The 27,205-nt window shown below is 43.2% G+C and overlaps 1 protein-coding gene across 2 annotated transcripts in view; it reads right to left on the minus strand.

Annotated features, from left to right (window-relative positions):
• The window catches only part of NAV1 (neuron navigator 1), a 349,739-nt gene that overhangs the window by 21,055 nt on the left and 301,479 nt on the right, over window positions 1-27,205 (minus strand). For both annotated transcript variants that reach the window (XM_051998661.1, XM_051998663.1), the window contains 13 exons: window positions 21,243-21,381; window positions 18,655-18,952; window positions 17,320-18,010; window positions 15,893-16,336; window positions 15,289-15,330; window positions 14,192-14,340; window positions 11,256-11,426; window positions 10,172-10,224; window positions 9,085-9,108; window positions 8,897-8,974; window positions 4,074-4,157; window positions 3,676-3,787; window positions 2,361-2,491 (listed from right to left, as the gene is read on the minus strand). In XM_051998661.1, the coding sequence (XP_051854621.1) occupies window positions 2,361-2,491; window positions 3,676-3,787; window positions 4,074-4,157; window positions 8,897-8,974; window positions 9,085-9,108; window positions 10,172-10,224; window positions 11,256-11,426; window positions 14,192-14,340; window positions 15,289-15,330; window positions 15,893-16,336; window positions 17,320-18,010; window positions 18,655-18,952; window positions 21,243-21,381 (2,416 nt within the window). The remainder of the gene's footprint in view (window positions 1-2,360; window positions 2,492-3,675; window positions 3,788-4,073; window positions 4,158-8,896; window positions 8,975-9,084; window positions 9,109-10,171; window positions 10,225-11,255; window positions 11,427-14,191; window positions 14,341-15,288; window positions 15,331-15,892; window positions 16,337-17,319; window positions 18,011-18,654; window positions 18,953-21,242; window positions 21,382-27,205) is intronic.

Consider the following 27,205-nt stretch of genomic DNA (forward strand, 5'->3'; position numbering starts at 1 on the left):
AATATCTTCATTCCTATTCTAAACCAATATAAATTCAAACCACTTTTTTTGTGGTCCAACTCCAGAGCCTTTCCGACTGCTGCAGCCCATATCCTATGCCTCTATTTGTCATGGAATTTATCATTTCTACCACTTATTTTGGCACTTCATTATTTGTTTTCTAATATCTGTAACTGGATTATTTGTATATCTATGGGTCTTGTTTTTTTTAATAAGATAATAAATTTATTGAGGAAATTCTTTACTTCTTTTGTATCTTCAAAGCACTTAATACCATGCACTTATCCATGTCAAATTCTTAGCAAATGTCTGTTTTATTGAACTGATAGAATGTAGCTGGATTAGGACTATAGGGATGCTAGGATGCCTAGCATGGGAAAGAATGCCCCTGTCTATGGACCTGATCCCACCACTCCTTCTTGTCTATCCAAGACTAGGTCTGAATCAACATTATCAATATGAGTCTGGAATAACTAGCGGGATCCTCAGATACCTGTTTTATACCAGGACCTTGAATCTGCCCTAGACTGACCACTCCAGTTCCCAAGATGGCTGTAGATCTTCCCTGGGATTTCAGGAATCCTTAGATGGAGAACATTCACTACTCATCTTTTGTCTTATTTTAGAGTAATATCCTGTGGCCAAGGTCAAAACTGGTCTGTCCTCTAAAGCCTGGAGTTGAAGTAACATTTGTTTCATTTAGCATCCTCCACATTGGGGTTCTATTTTTATGTGATTGGAGATAGGAACTGGGTGATTTCTGTGAAAGACCATTCTCTGAAGTGTTAGAGCTTAATTTGGGTACAGGACAACTTGTAAACAAAGAGAGACAGAGACAGAGATAGAGACAGAATCAGAGAGATGGAGAAACACACAGAGAGAGACATAGAGAGAGACACACACACACAGAGAAAGAGAGACAGAGAAATACAGAGAGAGAAAGAGACACAGAGAGAGAGACAGAGAGACACACACACAGAGACAGAGAGAGAGAGAGAGAGAAGTGTGTGTGTGTGTGTGTGTGTGTGTGTGTGTGTGTGTGAGAGAGAGAGAGAGAGAGAGAGAGACAGAGAGAGACAGAGACAGACAGACAGACAGACTTGGGGGAGAATTGTAATGAGAAGGAACAGAATGAACGATTCAGGGTAGTGTAGAACTTTCTTTCCCATTAGTTCCCCAATCAGACCACTTCCTCTATGTTTATTTGGAGTAGCTATGGATGAACCATGCAGCAAGGTGGGTTAAGAATAATGGAATGAGTGTGGTGGTTAGTTTCATCAGTGGACATCTGGTGCAGGGTGAATGAGTTGCCCTGGAAATGGGGAAATCACGGCAAAGGGAAAGGTGGAAGTGAGGGGACTGGTGGATTCTTACCTCATAGACCTGGAAAAAAATAGGGGTTTGAGGTCAGCATTTGAGAGGGAAAAAAAAGCAACACTTAATCACTCATTTCATCCAGCTGGGGCCTTCTCTGAGCTGCAAAGCATAGGGGTTGTTGGGGGTGGAGAGTTCTAAGCCCCAGACCTCCTGTCTGAGGAATTGAAAGAGATGTGATATTTCAGGGGATGGGATAAGGGGAAAACTCTCTTTGCCACAAAGCATTAAGAGGAGCCAAGACTGTGCCAGAAGTTACCTGGGGAGTTTGAGAAAGACCTTCCAGAAGTTTATCAGAATTGTTTAAAAAATGTAGAGCCATTCTTTAGGCTAAAAGTTCTAGAAAATCTTCCTCAGAGGTGATCTGGGGTGGGGGAGGGAACCACTCACAAAAAATTTCCTTCTCTAAAGGTTCTAGAAATGTTTCCAGAAGCAAAGAACAGGTGTTTATTGTTCCCTTCCTCCATAGACCTCTCTCCCCAACATACTCCTGATGAGAATGGAGGTTGATCTAAGGCAGTGGTTCTCAAAGTGTGGTGCAGTGAATCCTGGAGGATCTCTGGAATCCTTTCAGAGGGTCTACAAATTCAAAATTAGTTTTTTTCTATTTATGACAAATATCTATTATATAACCCATATAAACAAAAACTCTTTTAACATATTCTCAATAGTTGTTAATACCATAAAGGTACTGAGAAAAAGAGTTTGAGAACCACTGATCTAAGGCTTCCTTCAGGATATCTCCTCCGCCCTTCTCAAGTTGGAATGGACACCTGAGCCTAGTCAAGCTGGGAGGATCCCAGGGAGATGGTGAGTGGTAGGTGGTCAGAGTACAGCTAGTTTAGGGAAAGGGAGGGAATAGACCTTGCTTTTAACTGACAACACATCCGAGCAAAGAAGGGTGAATGGGACAAGAACTGATCCCTGATGTAGCACTACCTCAGGGGAGTTTGAGCAGGGTCCTACATAGTCCCCTTCCTCCTCACCCGACCTACCCAACTCTTTTTTTTCTTCTTCTTCGCATCAGCATCCTTGCTGCTACCTATGCTGGAGTGGCTGGTGATGCTGTTGAGGCTGGAAATACTGTCTGAAGAGTTCTGTCTCTTGATCCGAAGTTCTACAAGACCAGGAAGGATGTGAAGAAGACAGGGAAGACTTAGAGATGACCTGAAATTAAGTCTCATTCCAGAAGGACCCAAGCAGTCCTATGTCCATATCTCAGAGAAAAAAAGACAGTGGTTAGCTACCTTTTGACTCTTCAATAATCAGAAATGGAGCTTTGAACTTTCTATTTGACTTTTTAGGCCATGGGAAGAAATAAATAAAATTGTGAGTTTTGAAGCCTGTGATACTCTTGTCTGTCATCATATAGGATGTGATAAAAATTTCAAGAGAATTCAGTTGAAATTACTCTTAATTAAAAGACAAAAATAATGTTTGTAAGACAAACTTCCAAGGAATGTTGCTCAAGGCATTATATTCTTAGAGGAGAGTAATAGAGGAAAAGGTGCCAAAAAAATTAGAAGACTGAAAAAAAAATCTTTGAGGGAAAAACCTGGATGTTTGGGAAAGCATCTAGTCTAGGGCAGACTCTCATTCAAAATGAGTTGATGATGATAACAACAGCCTCATATAACAGACATGAAATGAGGGTCTTTCCCATTAAATTATATGTTCCTTGAGGGTGGGGACTATCTTTTGCCTCTTTTTATCTTTCCAGCACTTAGCACTATATGCCTGGCACATAGTAGGTGCTTAACAAAATATTTATTTATTTATTTATTTTTACAAAATGTTTATTGATTGATTGAATAGATCATCGTTTGATATTGGCAGATCATTTAGTTTCTCTGGGCTTTAATTTGCTTATTGGTAAAAAATGATGGCACTAAGACTAACCCATCACACATGGTTGTGAGCAAGGTATTTTCATTTTTATAGCTCTCTGACAGATGTTACATTTTTTGAAGTGCAGGGGCCAGAGAGACCCTTAACTCAAGTTTAAGTTAGCAGGGGCATGCTAACTCTACAAATTCTATTTTCTTCCTCAAGATGGTGCCCTCTTACATTTCTATCTACTGAACAATAAATACCAGATTATAAATCACCAAGACAGCAGACTAACACTGGCAGTCTCAATTCACCTTTCACTTACTGGCTACCCCACCAGATTGGAGAGTGACAAGGAGGAAGGTAGGGGCAGCCTCTCTTGGTACTTTTATATGAGACCTGGCACCTGGTTTGGAGGATGGGGATATTTTCCCCCTGTCTTTATATCCCCTCTGGTTGCCAGTTCCTTACCCTTGGGTGTGACGTCTGTGCCATTAAGAGCTCCTTGGATGACAGCTTGAGCTTCAGAGTTCTTTTTCTTCAGGAAATCTATGGTCTCTCGTAAATCCAGCAGCTCTGTGTCCTAGGGAAAAATCAGCCTGTCATTATTATTTAGAGGTCTGCAAAGTCCTGTCTGGTTTGTTGAAGTGAGATGCGGGCAGCCGTGACGTATGCCTGAGGATGCTAGACTGAGAATCCTTCCAAGTTCTCAGAGGGATAGGAGCACCCCCAAATGAAAATTCTAGCACTCTAGGAAGATGGGAAAGGAGCCAGTCCTCACAGACTGGTCTTAAACCCTCCTTGCCCCAATCCACCACCCACCCGGCCTTTCAAATTAGCTCCTTCTTTTTCACCTTCAGCTTTCTCACCTTCTCCTCCGCTGTCTCAGCTAGGTGCCGCAGACGGGATGTCATGTTCACCAGGCTTTGTTCAAAGGCAGCCACCAGGTTAGCCTAAAACAAATGCAAAAACATGCTTCAAAATGGCCTAATATTTGGGGATAGGTGGAATAACAAGGGAATGACATAAAACCATCTTTGGGATTCTTCAATATCAACAAATGCCTTTAAAATTCATCCTTGCCAAATACAGGTATGCTCATACCATTCCCTGCAAACCTAAAATCTTCAGTGGCTCCCTATTGCCTATTGAAACAAAGAACACCATCTTCCTTAGCCTGACATTCAAAGTCCCTTACAATATAGCTCCTTTCCAAATAATTTACCTCTGCAAATTCTATATTCCTGCCTAACTAAACCACTTGATGCTCCTTAATCTCATTTTTTCTTTCCTGCTTCTACCCATTTGTACAGACTGTTTCTCATGCCTGGATATAGTTTCTTTCCTCTGATCCATCTCTGCCCTCCTTTCTTCAAATGTTACTTCTCTATAAGGATTTCTCTGTTATGACTGTGACTTCTGCCCATCTTCAAGAAGTGATTTCTCTCTTCATTAACCCACAGGATATTTCATTTGATTTCTCCTGTGCACACAAGCATTTTATAATTTATAGTTATTTGTATGCATATCCCATTCCCACTATTAGGTTACAAGGATCTTAAGGGCAAAAACTTTTATTTGTGCCCCTGATGCTTCATACAATACCTTGCACAAAGAAAGTGCTTAATCAGTGTTGATTTGCCTGTAAATAGTGGAGCAAATTAGCATGCAGTCTCCCAATCTTAAAATTTTGATTAATCAGTCAAAAAGAATTTATTAAATGCTTTTTACCAGCACGGGGCTAAACACTGGGAATGCAAAAAAGGGGTAAAAACATGGTTCCTGCTCCCAAGGAGTTCACTTTCTAAGGAGGAGACAACATATAAATAAGTACATATGAGATATATATAAAATAGATTCAAAATGATCGGAGGGGAAGCCACTAGTCAGTTGGAGAAGGATTGGAAGTGGGCAAGGTCTCCTGTAGAAGGTGGCATTTAAACCAAGTATTGAAGAAAACTAGATGTCATCCAATACCCCTTTCCTTGAATGACACTGAAGGATGCACTTGGGGCACAGAACAGAAGCACTTTGAGAAGCCTGCCTAATGTTGTCCATTAAAGAGGGAAATTGTTCTGCTATAGCTCTTGACTTCAGAAGCCAGTTTTGGGGTGGCAGGGAGAGGGAGAAATGATCATCAATGGTACACAATGTGAGATCGGTCATGGACTAGCAACTGTGCTAAGTGCTGGGGATACAAAAAAAGATGCAAAAGAAGTTCCTTTCCCCAAGGAGGTCACAATCTAATGAAGAAATGTGCCATTTGCTCATAGCTCCTCCAGCACTGTCTGGGGTCGTCTGTAGAGAGTAGCTCCTCTAAAATATGTTTTGGGACAGGGATTCTTAATTTTTTGTTTGATTGTTTACATGGACCCCTTTGTCAGTCTAGTGAAACTTAGGAGATATTTTTAGATGCATGAAATTAAATACTTATGATTGCAAAGGAATCCAAAGGTTAATGAAAATGATGTATTTTTTTTTTTTCAAGTTTATAGACATCTTAAAATCTATCTATGGAGCCCAGATTTAGAATGGTAGCTTTCTAGGAGGTTGTAGAAACAGTATTATATTCCACCCTTGCTCTCCTAAGGAGGATCTTGCTCATACTTATTTGGCTTCTCCCCCAGTCTTTGAGTTTTTACTATACTCTCCACTTTGGGAAATAAAGGTCAAGGCTTTTTGTGCAGGGTTTGGATTTGGGAGATTGCCATCTAAGGACCATTACATAGCCTGACCACTAGGTGTCAGGTGTACTCTTTGAGGAAAGGCTGTTGAGAAGGGCTTGGATTGAACCCAGTGGCCCTGGGTAGGGCTGATCCCTACATGGACTGGTTGGACGGCTGGCAGGAGGATGCACAGAGGCGGGTGGGGGACATGACACTGAGGGGAAGGTGAGGGGAGAAATTAGGGCAGGGGAAGAAGCTAACAGTGTGGGATGGCAGACCAAGCTGGGGACTGTAGGCAAGTGGCAATGAAGTGGGAACTAGTGGGGGTCCCTCCAGAGGGAAATCCTCAGGGTTAGACATTACGTCATGTGATTTATAGATCCCCAACCGCCCCAGTCAGTGTTTGTCCATTCTTCTGCCTCCTAGCACCTCATCTTTCTCATTTGTGCCTAAATCCAGACTCTGGAGTCAGGAGGATCCAAGTGCAAATTGGACCTCAGAGACTTAACACTTCTTAGCTGGGTGACCCTAGTCAAGGAACTTAAACTTGCAAAAATAAATAGACAAAATGGGGAAATAGATCAGCAGGGGGGCAGCTAGGTCCCCTGAAGTCAGGAGGACCTGAGTTCAAATTTGGCTCAGACATTTAACACTTCCTAGCTGGGTGACCCTGAGCAAATCACTTAAACTTGCAAAAATAAATAAATAAAATGGGAAAACAGATCATCAGTAGAACAGACAAGATAAGCAAGAAACAGGATAGCCCTGTATTTGAGTGGGAGATGAGGAGAGGAGACAAGAAGGAGAGAGATGGGGAAGGCTTTCTGTCTCCAATCAGATTCCTTTCCCACTCTTATTCTAAATTTGCCACCAGGTCTTAGGATTCCCAGGTGGAGAGATGTCTTCTGTGGCCCTGAGTTGTCTGTTTTTTCCCACTACCTGGCAAACTGCCATCATCTTGACCTCATCACCTGCTGTTTCTTTATTTTTTCCCCTTTCACTTAATGTGTTCTCTAACTCTCTTCTGTAAACAGACCACCTGTCTGCTTCCTCAGAGGATTTCCTACATATTTCCTTCCGCTCAGCCTTCATTACCCCAGCCTCTTTTTGTGTAAAGGACCTCTCTCCACCTCAGCTGGGCTTCTCTCCCAACTGCTTTCCTGTTTATTTGTTTGTTTTGCAGAATCTTCCTCCTCCCACAGCCAAAGCTGCAACAAGATCCGAGTGAAGTAGCCACGCTGAGTGAACTGCACCGGCATGTGAGAGGGATGTAAGGGGTTTAGATTCCCTCTGTTTCTAGGAAACTAGAAGTTGTGTGGAACATGACAAAGTCAGGGGGAGAGGTAGGGGGCACAGAGGAAGCAATACAGGTAAACCTGGTGAGGTTTTGAGTCGTTTCTGCAGCTAGGGAAACCGGCATGTCTCCACAAGATCTTCCTCTTAGATGGAGAACATGTCACTTTGGAGTGTAAGGGTTTGTTCTTTTAGTCACAGGGAACTTCCTGTTCTAAGAAAAATATTCTCCAAATCCCTTTTCTTGGCCCTGTCCCAGACCTGACAACACGATGGTTTGCAGATTGCGATGTAAATTAATCAGAAATAATAATGTTCATTGCCTCCCTGGCGCCTTTCTCTCTAATCTCCCTCTTTCTGTCTCTGTGTGTATCTCTCTCCCTTCTGCCCTCTTCTGTCTCTGTTTCTCTTCCCCCTCCCAAGTCTCTCTCTGTCTCTCTCCTCTTAAAAAATAATTCCTCAGAGTTTGTGGGATATGATGACCCAGGCCCCAAGGATGATGGGTAAGACCTGGCGGGGAATGGGGATGAAGAGATGGATCGTGGCCAGTTATGTCCCAACCCTGATGACTCCTACAGGCTGGAAAAGTGTGCGTGAGATGAACTTTCAACCTAACTAGTGTCATTCTCAGAAAATACCTCCTAATTTGGGACTTGGGGGAAGGGGTATGGTCAGTATGGCTGGTCCCTTGTTTGGTTTTACTGATGCTGGACAAGCTTAGTTTTGAGTGTGGGAGTTGTTGTACTTGGTTTGAGGAGGCTCCCCAGGTCCAGCAGCTGGGTCCCCCAGAGGGGATGCAGAGAGAGGGAAACCGGAGCCACTGCGGAAATTGCAGACACGGTTACTTTTGTGTGAACATTTGGATGGTTCTTGCAGAGCGGCTCAGCTCAGCTGTTGTTTACAATTTTGGGGGAAAATAGTTGTCCCACCCTCCCCATTCACAGTAGGGCTGTTATGTTCTTTGTTTACTCTTTTGGAGGAGGGGCAGGGAGAGGTACTCCCACAGCCTTGATGGAGAAGATAGCTTCTTCCCATTATAGAGAAAAGGAAACCAAGGCTTGTAGAAAGGAAACCATATCCGGGAGGGCAGAAATCAGGAGTTCTGGCTTCCCAGCCTGAAGCTCGGATCATTCCAGCCAGAAATCAGGAGTTCTGGTTTCCCAGCCTGAAGCTCGGATCTCTGGCTAGCTGTTTGTGAAAACTAGCAGGAAATGGCAATTCTAAGTAAAGGAGCTGGGTTTCTGTGTGGAGATGTGATCCACAAAAAAGATACTGATGACCCAGATCTGGGTTGCCTACTTGTGCCAGGGTAGAAACACCATATAGCCCAAGGAGCAGGAGTGAGCCAGTTCAAGGACTTTATAACCTCCTCTCCAGGGTTAATGGTGTGATTACTTCAATTTTGGCACAGCCTCTATGCAAAATCTCATTTTTTTTTTCCTTTTGGGATTTCAAAGCTGTATGCAAACATGATTTTATCTAACCTCATAAACACACATCCTGAGTAAGGCAAGATATAGGGCAAGGGAGACACAGGAGTGGTTCTGTCCATTTTATAGTTGGCAAGAATGAGGCTTAATGAGGTCAGGGGATTGACCCTGGTAATTAGATAAAAACTTTGAGGACGGCCCAGGTCACTGACTGACTGTACCACCTCCTTTCCTTCCCAGCTGAGGACAACATGTGGTAAACATTGTTTGCCTGTTTTCTTCCCCCCTAAATAAAACGCTTACATTGGCAGACAGCTGAGATGTCAGTGTGGCCACTTTCTCCTGCGATGATTCCAGCTCCCTTCGAAGTTTCCGGATTTGCTATAAGAAAGTGGGAAACAAGAACCATGGGTGGGGGGAAGCAAGAGGTCTGGTAGGGAAGAGGGGTGTTGTGGGTGTTAAGAAGCAGAGAAAGTGGCTTTGGACCCTACCTCAGATTGCATCCTCTCCTCAGCCTGAAGAAGGGAGCACAGAAGTGGAGAGAGGGAGAGAAAGAAAGGAAGCAGTTACAATGGAGGCGGCAGGGTCATCAGTGGCAGGGTAGACTTGAAGCGTGACAGAAATGGGGAAAAACTGAAATTCCATTTAATGCCCCTGACTTTCCCAAAGAACTCTGCTTCAAACCATCCACCCCTCCCCCACACACAACTAGGCTGAAATCAGGGCTGATTTCCCTAGAGATCACGTTGAATTTATTTCATTATTCTATTGAAAGTCTGAGAAAAGGATACCAGCTCACTTGGAGGAAGGGGGTAGAGTAGGGAGCAGGCTAGACTCAGAATCTACATTCTGACTTCATCCGTTTTGCTTACTACACCCATGGATGTTTAAACCTTTCAGACCTCAGTTTCTCAATTACAAATTAAAGAGGTTGAATTTAATCACTGCCAAAGTTGCTTTGTGTAACTAAAACTTTGTGCAATGTTACAAAGCTAACATTTAATAAATGCCTTTTTATCGCTGATTTATGATCTGGGATTCTTCTTCTGACTTCTAAGTTCGAAGCAGAGACCTTTTGTTCTTTTCTATCTACCTGGTCAGTAGAAAACACCTACCTTGTTGACCCCTAGGGAGGAGGGAAGAGAATTGAAGGGAAAAATCTTGGAAGATCTGAATTTTGTGTTCCCTACATAACTAGTATTTCATAAATGTTGTTGAGTATTAGAATCTAGAAGTCCTGGAACTCCCCTGTACCTCATTCTTTTTTCCTTATCACAATACAGTTCTACCTCCCTAAAGCAAACAGGGATTCTCCCTCTTTTACAGAAGGGGAAATTGAGACACCAAGGGTGCCCAGGATGGGGCAGAGACAAGAAAAGGATCTGGGAATTCTGTTTTATGACATTGCTATGACTCCTAAGCCTTCTTCCCCATCTAGAAACCCATCTGGCAAGATATATAAAGAGAAAGCCGTTCTTCCCTCTTCCTAGGTCCCCCCTAAATGAAGGGCTTCTGGGAAGAGACAGAGTAGAGTAACGCAAGGTTGGGGGATATGGAAGGACAACTCAACGCTCTTACTGAGGAGTAGGTGGAGGAGGCACTGGAAGCCAACGACAGCACAGAGCCATGAACTGAAAGAGAGAAACAGAATACACAGAATTAATGGGAGCTTCTGGGGAAGGGGAGAAAAGGAGCTTGGATTCTGGATGACCTCAGAAGTCAACGGAAAGGGAACAGGGCTGGGGATGACTGGAATCACAACTGTTCAAAAGCTGGTCCCTGATCTCTGATGAGAAGACAAGGTCCTGTGAAGAGACAACCTCTCCTTCCAAAATCCGCTTTGTGAGGGTATTGCCCCTTGTTCAGCCTTGTCCAAGGGGCACTTTGGCTGTAAGGGAGAGAGGGAGAGGAGAATTTCCCAGGAAGGTAAGAGTCTTCCCTCTCTGAAAGGCTGTGGAATTGCAGAAGAGGGCAAGTTTCTTATCAGAGCTGGTCAGAGACAATCCTGTAGCTGATCTGTCCCCTCTCCCCCACTTCTGGGGGCTGCCATAGAATCCTGGGGATTAGCCAGATGAAAGAATCTTGTGGAGAACATTCACTCTGATCCATACAGGGAAAGACAAAGCTCCTATTGCCAGATCCAAAGGAAATCTCTAAGGAATGTCCCTTGGAATGGGAGTCCTGGAAATGAATAATAATGGGAGAGCCAGACTCCCAGGAATTCTTTTGACCTTTCAGGCTCTGACCCTCCCAAATAAAATCACAAACCCCTCTCTAAATCTAAAGCCTGGAAGCATTAGTGTGAGAGGGACAAAGCGGTATCTCCTTCTAGCTAAGGTAAACTCCTACCCTGTAACTGATGTGTGCTCTAGGGGATCATTGGAAAAGGCTTCTTGTTGGTCCCACTTGACTCTTCCATGCTTAATTTCCCTCCCCTTTCCCCAATGGCTGATGCTCAGTCCCAATGTCCCAGTGCTTATAGAAATGACATCCTGAGGTCTCTGGGGCCACAAGGGGAGAGCACTAAATGGGGATTGTGTATTTGGTGGAGGAGGAGGAGAAGGAGGAGGCAGTGGGAGTGGAGGTGGTGGTGGAAGTGGTGGGTGAGAGGAATCCCCGGCTGGGCTGGAATGAGCGTGAACCGCGATGCATGAAGTCTCACCGTCGTCCGCGGGGTCTCGGAAGGATCCTGACCGAATCATCCCCTTGGGTCTCTCGGCCAGGGACAGGGTGCTTCCCATTTGGGAGGTGCTGTATAGCTCGAAGGCCGCCTCGTGGGTGGGGATGCTGTTGGAGCGGGTGATTCTTGGCGTGGTGGCTGCAGTGGGACTCACTGGAAGGATAGAGGGAAGGGTGGGGGAGGGCAGGGAGAAGAGGCAGGGTCATGAGCACTCCAATCCCTTGGGGAAAGGAGCAGCAGGTGTGTGGGAGACTTCTGGCAAGAAGGCAGGAGGGACTGGGGCAAGGGAAGGGAGGGGGCAAAGGGGCCGGTGGGAATGTGCGTGCAACTGGCAGTTTGGGATGGTGAGGCTGGGTCTCAGTGGAATAAGACTTTGCAATCTGGAGAGAAGGAGTAAATATGGTTGCTGATTCTAAAAGCCCCAGCCTGGATCCTTTCACTCTTTTAAAGAAAGCCAGAGAATCCAGCAGCTATAATGGGAGTATCTCCTAGCAACATGGATTAATCCATGAACATGGCAGCAGTGTCTTTACTTTGATACCTGGAAAATTACCTGACAGCTCAGGGGAACCTAAGACCCTACTACCAAAAGTACAAAGACCCAGAAAGGATTTTGAATCATGGGGAAGGCTAGAGAAGTAGGTGGAGATGTGGGATGCAAGGGTTTAGTATTATCAAAGGGAGCTTTGGGGACATTGGGGACATTGTGAAGTTGTGTTCCTCTACTCTGAGGTAGTACCCCTCCCTACCCAGAGAGCCTCTGGCTTGGAGGCAGATAATCAGATTGGGTCAGAGATGAATGCTAAATATATTGGTCAAAGCCTACTTCATATCTGGTGCACAATCAGGCTCCATCTAGCGTCATGATGATCAGGGAAATCCATTCCTCTATTCTCACCTCATCATTTTCTCTCAAGTTGCCAAGTCTTATCAATTCCATGTCTGCAATCTCTCTCACATCTTCCTCCTTTTCCTCACCGTAATTCAGGCCCTAATTATTTCTCTCCCAGACCATTGCAATAGCTTCCCTCACTTCAAGTCTCTCTTCTCCGATCCATCCTCCACATGGCTGTCAAAAGTGATTTTCCTAAAGCACAAGTCTAAGTTCTCTACTCATTAGATTCCAATTACCTTTAGGTCAGATACAAACTTCTTTATTTGGCATTTAAAGCTCTTTACAACCTGGCTGTGATCTATCTTTTCAGCCTTATTATACCAATCCCTTTCACACATATTACAATTCAACACCTTTCTGCTGTTCCTTCTAAGTGGAACTCTTAACTACCAACTCTGCTTGGTTGCCCTCCTGCCCCTTCCCCACCCAAGCCTGGAATGCTCTCCCACGCTACTGCTGCCTTTCAGAATCCCTCGTTTTCTTCAAAAACTCAGCTCAAGCACCATCCTGTCCATGAGGCCCTTCCTGAAGCCTGTGGTTAGCACCTTGCCCCTCCCTGCCTATTATCTTGTATTATTTATTACCTACGTATATACCCCTTGTTTCCCCAGATCAAATGTAAGCTCCTAGAGGAAAGGAATATTTCACTTTTGTCTGCATTTGATACAGTGCCTGGTATAAAATAGGTGCTTGCCAATTGATTGAAGTCTAATTGAAAAATGTCATCAGATGAAGGTTCCTTGCAACTCTTTTTTCCCTGGTGCTGTTTAACCTCCGTACCTAAGTGTGAACTATAAATCTATTTCTTGCTCTGTCTTCTGCGGTGATAAGGAACAGCTGATCCCTATCCTTTGCACAATAACTCTTATTGATCTAGAGATTGATACTTAACCACCTTCCCTTCTCAGCAGTCCAGTCTTTTCTGTGCTGTTCGGCTCTCCAATTCTGCACAGCTTGACAGGTTGCAGATTCTTAGTGTCATGGGGAAGTGTCATGTTTACCGAGCTTCAGACCCTTCCCTCAGACCTTTATCCTCCCTGCCAATGCACTGGCTAATGGTTTTCAGACAGACACCACAAATAGACTTGACAGCCTGGCCCTATGCCCTGTCCTACTGACAGTATTGCTGAGCCTGGCCTTGTGATGGTGGCCAGATGCTGCAGTTCCTTCCCTTTTTACTTTTGAGCAACTAAGTCATATCCTGGCTTCCTCTCTTTAGGGCATCAAGGCAAGAAACGGCTGGGTGGGACCCAGGGCAGACCGAATTCTGGGCAGCACTCTGCCTGAGGGCAGGTTGGCCTTTATCCAGAGCCCGCAGCTGGTGAGGCTGAGGAACTGGATGGGGTATTTTCTTGGTACGTTAGAAAGATCCTCTCCTTTAAACTCAAAGCTTTTCCTCAGTCTTGCCCTCCCTTCTCCTTCCCTATCCAAGTACTTCTCTCTCTCTGTCTCCCTTTTCCCCTCCCTCCTTCTCTATCTCTGTCTTTTTCTCTCTCTCATTTTCCCTCCCTTCCTTTCTATCTGTCTGTCTCCCTTTTTCCTTCTCTCTCTTTCTACTCTTTTTTCTCCCCCCCTCTCTCCCTTTCTCTCTCTGTCTCTGTCTCTCCCTCTCTCTGTGTGTTTTTCCCTCCCCTCTTCTCCCATCTCCGACAGGGACACAAGACAATACCCCCAGCATGGTAGAGACTCCATCACTCTCACTCACTGCATTTGTTTTTGTCACTCAGTGCCCCCGGCACGAGGAGGGTCCCAGGCAAGACTCAGAAAACCAAGTGTCAATCAGGCAACTTTCTAATTTAGGATTCCAAAGCAATTTGCCAATATCCATTGGTTTGTGTTTGGGTTGGAGAAGCGGATGCACCACAAGACATCCCACTACCATCATACTAAGGTCTCACCCAGTGAATCGAATCAGAGGTGGAAAAACCAGGAGGTTGGCCCTCCTGACCTAGAGGATGGCCCTGCTTCTTCCCATGCACCAGCAAGCGGACCAAAGAAGAAAGAAGCAAAACAAAGCACTGACCTATGTTGGTGAGCTGGCTCTTTCCACTCAAAGACATGGAGAGGGCAGGAGGTGAAGGCAGATCTGACTGGTCGTCTGACTCTGGCAACCCTCCGATGGTGTGTGAGTGCCTCCGCTCCTTGGTTTCCTCCTGGGACTGCAGCTGGTACCTGTAGGAAGCAGCCAGGGCATAAATGGTGCAGGACCCAGATGAGACCCGGGAAGGGAGATATAGTGAGCACAAGGGGATGGGTAGTGGTGAATAATGGCATGACCATTCAGTCTGTCCTCTTGTTTCACGGATGGACTAGTTGGAGTCAGAGGCAAAATCTGAACTTTGACCTTGCTCACTCTACATCCAATTTTTTTTATCCACTACAGCAGGACATGGGTGTAAGCCCATAATTCCCACCAGCCTCCAAGAGGGGCAATAAATAATCACCACCACTTTTCCCTCCTTCTTCCTTCCTTTTTTCCTTCTTTCTTTCCTCCTTCCTTTCTTACTTTTCTCCTTCTTTCCCTCCCTCTCTCTTTCCTTTCTTCTTTTCTCCTTCCTTCCTTCCTTTGCCCCTTTCCTCACAACAACCTACAAGGTAGTTTGTAGAAGTGTTATTATTTTCATTTTGTGAAAGAGGAAACGAAGGTTTATGCTTCTCATTTATAGGTTTAGTATCTTTCTCCCCAAACCATACCACCTGAGACTTGATAACTCTTTGGGCATAATCACTGGCTCACCAGAAGACTTGCTGTCTATTTGGTCAAGTAAGATGCTCTTTTGAAGCCATCTGAATTATTCCTTTTTAACAGGGTCTGGGGAAAAGAAGATACAATTCTCCCAGAATAAAATTAGATGGTATAGGTGAGCTTATTGTCTCAATTTAATTTAATCAACATTTATTAGTCACTCACTATGTGCAAATCACTGTTTCTCCTGCAGAAACATGTTTTTCCCTCTTACCAGGAAAGAATAACTCATAGAGGGCAGACTCATAAATCACGTATGGCAGAATGGGTCACTAAACTAGCAAAGGAGGTAGGTGGATGGTAGTGAATGGAAGGAAGTATTAGGAATGAAAGTAAAGATAATGTGGGAGAAAAAAAATGTTGTTCAGGGTTACCTTAGCCCCTTCTTGGGAAGTGTGTTCCGATCTCGTTGATTACTGTAGAAATGAAAGAGAAGAATGTCATATAAGTTCATATCAAATCCATTTATTTTACAAACATCAATTTAGCACCTACTATGTGCATAATACTAGGCGAGATGCTAAGGAAATTCAAATCTTAAGTGCAGCAGTATAGGAGGGACAAAACATTTGTATAGATAATTTGAATAGAAAGTGTCACATGTGTTGACTCAGAAGATAGTATTTGTGACTATAGGACAGAGAGATTCACTGGAGGTAATTCAACAAGACCCTGGAGGCTTACAGAACATCCAAATTTGATAGAACAATGAGCTACTTTATTTCCATAAACAAAAAGAATGTATCATGGATGATTACCCAGGAGGATCTTTTTACTTTTGGGAAGGCTAAACCTTCTATTAGGGTTAGGAAGCAAGGCTTAGGTTAGGAGACCATTTTTGGGAATTAGGGAGATAAAGGAAATAAGGGTTGGTAGTGGGGTAAGGGGTAGATAGGGGATGGCAATGGTGAGGAAGCTCAATAAGCTACATTAATTTGATAGGCAGGAGCAAGACAGTTCCCATTGCGATTTTCTTACCTTTCCAACTGCCCGGCTCTTGGGCTCCCACTCCAGGTCAGCTCCCCTGCCTCTTCCTCTGTGGGTACAGCAGGGGGTACAGGCGTGGTGGGGGCAGGGGTACTGCTGGGGAAGGCACTGGGCAGGCTCATTGGCATCTGGAGCGACTCCATACTCCTGTGCAAGCCAGAGAGCTTGGGGTACATGCGGGGTTCCTTGGGGACATTGAAGCCGCTCATAAGCTCCAGGCCCTGAGAGAAGCTGGCTGAGTTAATATTGAGGATGGGTGCCGGGCTGGGAGTAAAGCAAGTGGGGAGGGGGCCACCCGTTGCAGAGCCCGTGGGATGCAGATCTGGGATCTTGGGGGCATGGACTTCACTGGAGGATGGTAGGTCTAAACTGTTGGAATTGACCTTGTCCAAGTTGGCCAAAGACGGAGGCTTAACAAAGCTCTTGGATGTGGCCCTGGAGGAAAATCAAATTAAGAAAACATCATTTAGTAAGGGTCCTTTCCCTGTGCGTAAACCTTGTCCCGAGGACTGTTTCAAAATACTGGACTGAGGAGATATGGACTCTGACAGTCAAAGGAAAAATATAGCACATACCAGAGGAAGAAATAAACCCTTTGATAAAAAACCTTGCACATTAATATAGCATGCCATAGCTAAGAAAATTCTGGACTTAATTTCAGGAGAACTCTAACACTGAACAAGTCCTTTAATCGCCTCATGCCTCTACTTTCTCATCTGTAAATAGGGTTAATAATATTTGCACTGAATATTTAGTGCTTTTCAAATGTTGAGGTCTGGGAGTATGGAGTATTGAATTTAACATTTTTTTTGAATTGTTGATTGGTTTTTAATGACTTTCCCCCTTTCTCTTTTTGTTTCTTTTAAAACAAATCAATTTCTTTGTTGTAAAAGCATGGTTCTCTGCGAGAGGGTAAGGTAGAGACAGAAGGGAAAATGAAGATGACAAAAATAAGATTAATAACAATTTAATTTAAGATAATTTAATTATTAAGAAATAATAATACTTGAACTAATTCTTATAAGACTGTAAGAAAAGTGCTTTGCAAAAACCTTTAAAAACAAAACAAAACAAAAACCCTGCTATGCAAATGTGAATATTTGTCATTATAGGGCTATAGGAAAAGAAGGGAAGAGGAAGGGAAGGGAAGGGAGGAGAGTAGAGGGGAGAAGAGCAGAGAGGAGGGAGCAAGGAAAAGAGAGCAGAGGGAAGGGAGCAAGGAGGAAGGGAGCAGAAGGGAGGTGAGCAGGATGGGGAGATTAAAGGGAAGGGCATCCGAGGGAAGGGGGCAGAAAGGAGGGAAGCAGAGGGGAAGAGAACAGAGGAAGGGAGCAGGGAGAAGGAGAACAGAGGGGAGAACAGAGGGAGGAAGCAGGGAGGAGGGAAGGAGAGGGGAGAGAGCAAAGGGATGTTGGTACCTGAGTGGAGTTGGTGGCAGTTCTGCAATCTTGGTGGCTGGCGGCTGGCTCCCTTGATTTTTGGGGGTGCTCTCTGGTGAGCCGATACTCTTCAAGGAAACATTGTCTGGGTCCAAGGCCACTGCCTTGGCTTTGGCCTTCTCCTTTTCCCTGTCTGTCTGATTTACGGGGGCCGGGGTAGTCCGACCCCCAGCAACCTTTGAAGGTTCCTTCAGCCTCGAAGTTGAGAGGCTGCCTTGCTTGGTACTGAGGAGGCTGGGATCGATGCTGCTGCTCACAGGGCGGGGTCCGCCCCTGCCTGTCACACTCATGGAGCTGGACTTGGCTGGCCGGGGCAGACTTCGATACTGGATGTTGGTGCGAGCCCCAGGAGCCATGAATCCGGGCTCGGTGCTGTTGGAGGCATCCAGGCTGGTCTTGCGCCCATTCACCGGCTTGACGGGGATGCCCGATGACTTCTGGATCTTACTCAGGGTGGCTGAACCACCTGCCTGCATGACAGTGGCCGTGCCTGTGGCTGGGGGAGGCTTCTTGTAGCCAAAAGAACTGGAGGTGGAGGGCCGGGCAATGCCCGAGGGGGGCTTCTTGGCATCCGCTAGGCGGTCCCGGCCGGCGTCTGAGGAGGAACGCTGCAGCCCGGTGTTCTTCACCGAGAGTTTGCCTTTGTCTGTGGCCTTCCCTTCAGGCTTGCCTGTGAGAGAGTGGAGGTCAGGTAAAGGGAATGAGAGACTAAAACATGTCTCTGAGCTCCGTTGTGCAGGTCCAAGGGCCTCTGGCCCAACTGCTACAGACTCAGAATTTGGGGAAACTGGTACAGGCAATGTTAAGCAAGCTTCAGCCTAAGGAGAAAAATTCTAGAGCTCCACTAGGAGCATCTAGGGTGACTTTTGGATGGTTTTAGGTACTCTGCTTTCACATATCATGGGCATCTCGAGTGAGTTTCCACACAAGAGGGCCAGGAAGGGACCAAATCTACTAAAAATTCTGGGAAGGCTAATGATAATAATAATAATAATGAGAGTGTTAAATATGAAGAAAACAATTGGTAACAATAGACTTGAAGGATATATTGCTAAAGACTAAAAGATATCCATGGCACTGGTTGGGAATGTTTACCAACAAAACTGTCTAGATGTGGCTGTTTGATGTACCCCTTTGAAGCAAGCACTTTAGGGATAATCCTCTCCTTGTACTCTACATTTCTGGGCCTGTAGGGTGATTTGTCCATCTAAGATCTAAGAAGAGTAAAAGGATTCCTAAAAGAATGTGCATCCCATGGATAGTAGCGGGATCTGGAATAGATGTATTTCACTCCCAACGCCTCCCCCGGCTTACCTGCCACTTTGAGGGCGCTCTGAGCTGTGTGGGTGATGGGGGAGGTGACGGCCACTGGGGGGGTCTTGCCCTTCTTCAGAGACCCTGGGGTTCCGAGGCTGACGGGCTTCTTCAGCTCTCCGCCCTTGGAAGTCTCATCACAGCTCTCTGGCCGTTCTCGCCTCCACTTGGAGGTCCCGGGCTCCATCTTGAGGCTGCCGCTGTCGTACTCCAGTTTCTTCGGACCCTTTTCCTCTGACTCACTGAACCAGCTTAGCCCGCTCTCCACCAGCGAGCGCTTTTCTGAGTCTGTGCGTAACTGGGGCGGGGAAGGGAAGCGGGAAGAGTGAGACCTTGCCTGCACAACTTGCCAGGCTTAGAGGGAAGGGATTATTGTAATCAATAAACAAATTAACATTGTTAAGAATTTCATATTTGCCAGTTACTAAGAACTAAGAATATAAAGAAAAAGGGGCAGCTAGGTGGATAGAGCACTAGCCCTGAAGTCAGGAGGACCTGAGTTCAGATCTTGCCTCAGACACTTAACGCTTCCTAACTGTGTGACCCTGGACAAGTCATTTAACCCCAATCGCCTCGGGGGGGGGGGGAATATACACACACACACACACACACACACATATATATATATATATATGTATAAAGCAAAAAATAGCCTTTGCCATAAAATAGCTTTTGGCCTAATGGGGGAGACAACATATACATGATTATGTACTTATGTATATAGGTGTAGAAATATCTATTTATATATACGTATATATACAGGGTGTTCCCCAAAATTAAAGAACTTAAAAAGTTTAAACTTTAAGGGCTTCAAATTATGCCAAAACTTTTGAAACACTCTATCTATCTAATCTATCTATCTGCCAATTATTATGCTAAGAATTAAGAATATAAAGAAAAAGCAAAAATAGCTTTTGCCCTAAAGTAGCTTATGGCCTAATGGGGAAGACAACACACACGATATATGCTTATATATATGTGAAAATATCTATTTATATATGCATATATGCACAAAGTGTTCCAAAAAAAAAAAACTTAAAAAATTTTAAGCTTTAAAAGCTTCAAACTGTGCCAAAACTTTTGGAACACTTTCTCACTCTTTCTCTCTTTGCCCGTTACTATATTAACAAGTAAGAATATAAAGAAAAAACAAAAATAGCTTTTGCCCTAAAGTAGCTTATGGCCTAATAGGGGAGACAACATATGCATGCTATACTTATGTATATAGATGTGGAAATATCTATTTATATTTATATATATGCACAAGGAATGTTCCCCCCAAAATAAAGAATTTAAAAATTTTAAGTTTTAAGAGCTTCAAATTGTGCCGAAACTTTTGGGACACACACACACTCTCTCTCTTGATCTATATATCTATTTCTACATATATATATATATATATATATATATATATATATATATTATATATATATATATCTCATATCTATGTTAGACTTTTAGTTCATTTATGGCAAAGACTATTTTTGTTTTTCTAAAAGTCCAATATCTTTTTATGTATGTATCTATCTGTAATACCTGTATATACATATACACACATATATGTACATACAAGATCCCTGCAGAATAGATGGAGGACTGCCTCAGAGAAGAAGGCACTAGCAGCTGAGGGAGAGGAGGTGGGGCTGGGAAAGGGCTCTTGCAGAAGGTGTCATTTGATTTAAGTCCTGATGGAAGACTAGGATTTTAGGAAGTGGAGGTGAGAAGGGAGGGCATTCCAGGCATGTGGGAAGGCCAGAAGGAAGGGGTGGAAAGCGGTGCAGGCAGGAGGACGGAAAAGCTTAACTGCAGAGTGAAAGAAGAGGAGTAATGTGTAAGAATACTGGCAAGGTCGGACAGGACCAGGTTATGAAAGGTTTTGGCTCTAGAGATATCAGGGAGCCAACAGTGGAGGGAAGACACATCACTGAGTAGAAGAATGGCATGTTAAGTAAGAACTATGCTTTTGCAAAAACTGCTTTGGCAGTTGCATGGAGGAGGAATTGGAATGGGCAGAGACATGAAGCAGGGAGACCAATTAGGAGGCTATTGTGATGATCCAGGGGAGAGGTAATAAAACAAACAAATAAATAAAACAAGTGATGCTATGTAAGAATAGAAAATAGAGAAGGGGATATATATAGAGAGAGAGAGAAGAAAGAGGGAGAGTAAAGAATTATCAATGATGTGAAGATTTCAAACCTGGGTAACTGGGAAGATGGTGGCTACCTCAAAAGTAGAAGGGAGATACTCAGAAAAGGGGTGGATTTGGACAGAAATCTGTTGTGGACATGTTTGAGATACTTGTGGAACATATGGTTAAATAAAGAGATGTTTTGGTTGCCTCTTTCCCAGTCTAGTCCTAACTGCTTGAGCACGTCACCCCTAAACTAGGGGAACACCAGAAAGCTGGGGGGAGTCTAAATCTGGCCAGAACGGATGGCTCAGGGGAAGGTTTAGTGGATTTGCTCTCTGACTCGCGGAAGGCACAAGGAAATGGGTCAGTGTGTGTATCCTAGGAAGGCCTGGGCATCTGCTCGGTCTCAGAGCTCCTCCTGGGCTGTGGTTGGTCATTTTTCAGACTCACTCACCACTACAGTCGAGTTCCTTCGAGAAGCAGTGGGGGTGGTGGGGAGAGAGTTGAGCGAGGAGCTGGCGTTGAATTCTTCAGAACTGAGGTTGTCTGAGGCATCGCTGAGCCCGCTGCTGATGCTGCTGCTCTCATCCCAGCTGTAGGACAAGAGAGAAAGGCCAGAAGGTTAAGACAGGATCCAGGTCTGGGGATGTTTTTCGGACTCCTGGAAAAATAGCTTGTCCTTAAAAGAAAGATTTATTGTAAAGCACCATCTGGAAGGAGAAGGCTATGGGGTGAGATTTCATACCCCCAATGACCGAGAATAAAGCTTTAATCTGTTTATGATTCAGGGTTCTCCTGTGAGTGCAATCAAGATCTATACTTGGCCCTAGGTTGCTACAATGGACCACCAACTGGTGCAATTTCCAGGGAAGAAATTCCAAAATGGCATTTTATGGGGGCTAGTGTTCCTCCAAGCTAATGCTGACTCTTCCTAGGTGTTGGGGAAGGCTTCAATCTAATGACTCGAATTAGTCACTTCAGATACTAAGGCCATTCTAGACAGTATAGTCGTTTCCTGTTGTCTTCACTTTATCATCCTCAGATCCAACCTCCCCCTCTCTTCCCCAAAACAAAACAAAACTTTATACTCTGTCCTGGGGATTCTGAGCTTGAAGAGGAGAGATATTGCCATATCTTTCCTGGAACCAGGCTTCTCTGTAACTTTCTGGATATTTCTACCTGTTTCCTACCCTTTTCAGCTAGTTTTTATTTTTTTAAATGTGTAGTCTTTCTCTATTAGAATATAAGCTTATTTAGGGCAAGAAGAGTTGTGCTTCCTGGCATTTATTTGAAATTTTTATTAGTCTAAGGCCAGGCCCATATAATAAAAAACAAAAAATTCAATAAACATTATGGCAAAACAAGGTGTTCAGAGCTTAAGTGTCAAGTTAGCAGTCAATTATTTTCTCTTTCACGTGTTTTTTCCTTTTATTGTCCACCAGTTTTCAGCAATTAGCTCCAAGGTTAATCTTCTCAATCCAGATTAACAATTCTCCTTATAACTTTAAATCAACCTCTGCCTGACTCAGTTTCTTCAACAGTAAATGGGGATTATAACATCTACCTCTCATGTTGTGAGGATCAAATAAGATAATATTTGGAAAGCAAATGCCTAGTACAGAGTCGGTACTTAAAAAATATTTATTTTCTCTACTACTACCCTCATTTAGATTTTTTATCGCTCTCTTACGAAATTTGAATGTTGAAAACTATTTTTATATGTAATTAGAAAAGTACAATTGAGTATAAAATGAAAAAATAACTCATTTTAGTATAGTGCTGTAAGATTTATTAACTGTGTTAATTGCAATGAACTTGTGAAATAGGTAGAGGAGATATTATCCCCATTTTAGAGATAAGGAAACTGATGCTGATGCTGAGGATACACAGTAATAAAATATATTGCCTTTCCATATCTATATGACTAGTCTCTTCAAATCATAGGCAGAAGGTTCATGTATTCAGATTGTTAACAATGGAAAAGATTGTAGTCTTAGAAATTAATTTGCTTCTTTCTCCCCTGCAAATGGAGCTAACTTCTAATCTTTCTGAGTTACCCCAGAGGGGAGTGGGGTAGGGGGTGACAAAATAATATATTTCCAAAACACAAAGGCACATTATTTTTTTAAAAAAGATACATTTTTAGAGTTATTAGAAGCTATATTCAAGTTTCACATAAATCATGCAATTTCTCTCTGTTCACAGTCACCCCATTTATCTTTTTTCCTCTCATTTATCTTAATTTTTCTTCTTCCTCTCCCCTCCTCCTTCCCCTAGCCCAGAGACTTCCCTCCCCTTTGTCTTCCAGGAGTGTCTTTGCTCCTAGTTATATTTTCCAACAGTAAAAAATTTGAAACTGGACTTTCCACTAGGCTCCCTCCTGACCTATTTCCCCCCATTGCTTCCTTACCTCTCCCCTCTGCCCTGTTTTCAGTCTTTTGTCATATTAAGCAGATTCTTGCCGGGGTTACTTTATATCTCCAGACAGTCCCTATGTTCTGCTGTCATTCAAGGTTATATGAATCAGACTCATGGTATGGCTGAGAAGTTAACTGCTAGGGGCACTTGAAGGTCAAACAGAGGTAGAGGCTGAGAATGTACAGAGTCATTTAACATCCTGGCCAATTGCTTGGAATAACAGGCCCAGGCTGTCAGAGAAAGGCTGCTGTTATATATCTTATGTGTGTGTGAATCCATATATAATTATAAAGAGATCCTGCTTCATGTACTAATAATCTTGTTTTATCTCCATGTATAGTGTTAAGATCACTAAACTTGGAGCCAATTCAATTCAACATTAAGTACCTATTACATGCCAGGCACTGGAGGAATAAAACCCAAAATGAAACAGAGCTTCCTTAAGGAGCTTATATTCTACTCAGGGGAAAACAATATGGACATAATAAGATGATGCAAAATATGAACAAAAATAATATCAAGGAAAGGGGGATATACCAACAATTGAGAGGAATCAGGAAAGACCTACTAGGCCTATGAAGAAATTAGGAATTCCCAAGGGCACAGGTGAGGGCAGAGAGCATTCCAAAAATAATGCAAAAGTATGGATGGAGGTGGGAGAAGAAATGTCATGTATAAGAAATAGCAGGTAACAACAGTTTAAAAAAATTTATTTTATTCTGAATTTATGAAATAAAACAAGCATTTGCATAGTATAGCAAAAAAGGAAAAAAAATATTGCACATGAAACTGCTAATCTAGGTAATAACAGTTTGCTTAGGACGTAGAGTATATGAAGGGGAATGATAGACAGCTTAAGTCTGGAAAATTAGGTTTGAGTCAGATACTGAAGGCTTTTAAATGTTGAACATTTAAATGTCCTAGAAGAAACAGGGAGCTACTAAAGTTTCTATATTCTGGATGAAGAGTGGTATGGTCAGATCTGTGTTTAGGAATATAATTTTGAGAGCTGTGTGGCAGATCAGGGGAAAGACCAGAGGTAGGGAAACCAATTAGGGAGTTATTGCAATAGCCCAGCCTAGATGAGATCTAAATGATGAAATCTAAATTCCAAGAATCCTACTTTTAAAATGTTTGTCATTTAAAAAAAATCATTTCTGGACTTAATTTATCATATGGTTAAAAAGTTTCACCTTCTGTCTAAGCTAAAGAGCTCTTTCTTCCATTCATATCAATTTTTTCTTATTTTCTCCTCAGGAAAGCAGAAGGAAGCTTTCTTTGAAATCTCTCAGTGTTCTCATTTCTAAACTGCTTATTTGTTCTAGGGCTCTAACTTTTCTTGTGTTTTTAAGCCTTTCATTTCATTGCTCTTAGGACTTGACTCAAAAACCTTAGAATGTTAGAGCCAGAGGAGTCTCTAGAAGATCACATGGTCCAAACATACTTCCATCTGCCATTTTACAGAAAATTAGGCATGACTTGGCTAAGGTTATATGGTAGCAGAACGGGAACTAGAACCTAGAAGGTTTTTCCCATCTTAGGAATTTTTAGGTCAGTGCTCTTTCCACTATTTCACATGCTATTCCTATTCAATGGTATGGGACCTAAAGCTGAATATGAAACTTCAATAAGGCTCTGTTATGTCTGTGTAAGTCTCTCTATGTATTTATCTTTATCTAGAAATAGAGATAGACACACACATATACATACATATATAAACATATGTGTATATATATGTATGCTTACATATATATATTTGGGGAGAAAGAAAAGAGAAGAAAGAAAGAAGAAAAAGGAGGAAAGAGAGAAGAGGAGAAAAAAGAGACAAGATAAGAGAGGGGAAAGAGAAGAGATAAGAGGAAAGGGAGAGAGAAATAGAGAGAAAAAAGAAGAGGAGAGAGAAAAGATGAGAAAAGAGAGAAAAAAGAAGAAAGAGGAGAGAAAAGAAGAGAGAATGGGAAGAAACACAGAGAGAGAAGGAAAGAGAGAGAAAGAAAGAAAGAGAGGGAGAGAGGGAAAGAGAGAGAGGGAGAGAGAAATTACTTTTAATAAAGTTCATCTTTAGGTTCTTTAGCATGGGGGCAGCAGCACTGGTATATCTCAGCTTGCGTGAGTACAAAGACTAAAGAAGCTAAAAATGTGTTTTTGTGAATTAGCTAGTGTCTGGCAAATTTTTCTTTTTTGATTTATTTTGAGTTTCATATCATGGAATAATAATCAGACACGCAAGTCATTGGAGTGTTTGGCCCAGATTTCAGCTGGTCTCATTTTAACTCAGTTGCTGGGAATAGGAGAGTGGGTGGTTTGGACATTTGGCTTGGATGCTCTGCAGTGATTTATCCAAACATTTTGAGAGAGAGAGAGAGAAAGAGAGAGAGAGAAAGAAAAAGAGAGAGAAAAAAACATGAGGAATAGAGTGTGCTTAATTCATTGCTATTTATACTTTGTCACTATGAAATATAATTATTAGGGTGCTATGATTGAATTTTCTTTGAGGTCATACCAAAGATTCTATCTTGGACTTCCCTCCAGCCAGGATATTACTCTTCCCATTTTACAGAATAAGGAGGCTGGGGAGGATACAAGGTTGGCGCAACAATCCTGTTATACCTCCCAGGGCAAAAGCTGATCCTTGGCCATCAAACACAAATGAAATTTATAACATCCTCTTGGGCCAAAGACAAAGAACGCCTATGATACTGGGTCTTCCATCTGAAGCTAATTATTAGAAATGAAGACTTCAGCATAAGGAAAGACCTTAGAACAAGTTTTGGGAGAGGAACTGTGGAAATCTCAAGAGCATAAATGCCAGAGAACTCTTGCTTTGTTTTGGCTTTATGGCAACCTGAGGCTGGAACTGGGGCTGAGGCTGGGAAGCCTTGTTTGACAGGGGAGAATATGAATTTTCCTGGACCATATCTACCTTTCCCTCAAATTAGTGGGGCCAGAACCAAGATAGTATCCATTAAGGAAGTTTTAGAAATTTGAGGTATTTTCAGAAGAATCTTTGAGGGTACTCAGAGAATGATTGGGTAGGAAGTGTTTGGATATCATTTAAAAGTTAAGTATGACTTTTGCTTCTGGGGTCATTTATAGATTTTACTACCAGTAACCCCTTTAGAAAACTCCTGATGGATCTGCCCAGAAGAGAATGTTTAAAAGCAGGAATTCTCTCTGTTCTTTGAATTCCATGTTCAAATTGGGTAGAAGTGGAGAGATATGCTGATTCTCAGCGACAAATCCATCTCAGCTGCATTTTTGGGTCCCTGTATCACTAGATTGTTCACCCTTCTCTTTTCTTTTGCTGCTCAAGTTATCCTTGTAGCTAAGATAAGTTCCATTTTCCAAGGTCCAATCCACCCATGGTCTATGGATTTTCTTACCCAACTAATGTATCCTCATCTAGTAAGTTTCTGCATAGGAGGGGTGGTATAGAAGGCTAGTGCTCTGCTTACTGAATTTTCTTGGGAAACACAGGGTTAAACATGGTCAACCATGTGGAAAGTTAATCTCCAAGCCTATCAATCAATTCCTTTCTTGGGATCAGCAGAGAAGTGAAGATCAGGGATAAAAGGGTGGGTGCCTGGGGAGGAGGGGGATGGGGCTAGGGAAGCAGCTACCCTCTCTTTGCCCAGGGCCTGTGGGGATGGGTACCACATGGTTCCCTCAGGGACAAGGGAGTGAGGAAGTAGGGTCCTGAGTCAATTCTGCAGTGGTATTAGGGTCAACATTCCCTTACAGATCACTGACTGTGTAGGTTAGTGAGGTGCCTGAGAGGACTCTGGGAAATTTCTTGGGGATATAATGGAAATGGGAGGGAGTGAGGGATCAAGCCAATTAAATACACTGAGATAGTTATGCTCTTAGAGCAAGGTCTGCAGGAGCAGCAGTAAAAATGTATTCGATAAGCAGAGTATGCAAATGCCTTACTAGATTGGCAAAGTGACCTGTAGGAAGAGCCTCAGCACTAGGTTCTCCTGAGCCCCCACTATCATCTAA

The sequence above is a fragment of the Antechinus flavipes genome, chromosome 4 (genome assembly GCF_016432865.1).
Source record: "Antechinus flavipes isolate AdamAnt ecotype Samford, QLD, Australia chromosome 4, AdamAnt_v2, whole genome shotgun sequence".
NCBI classification, from domain to species: Eukaryota; Metazoa; Chordata; class Mammalia; order Dasyuromorphia; family Dasyuridae; genus Antechinus; species Antechinus flavipes.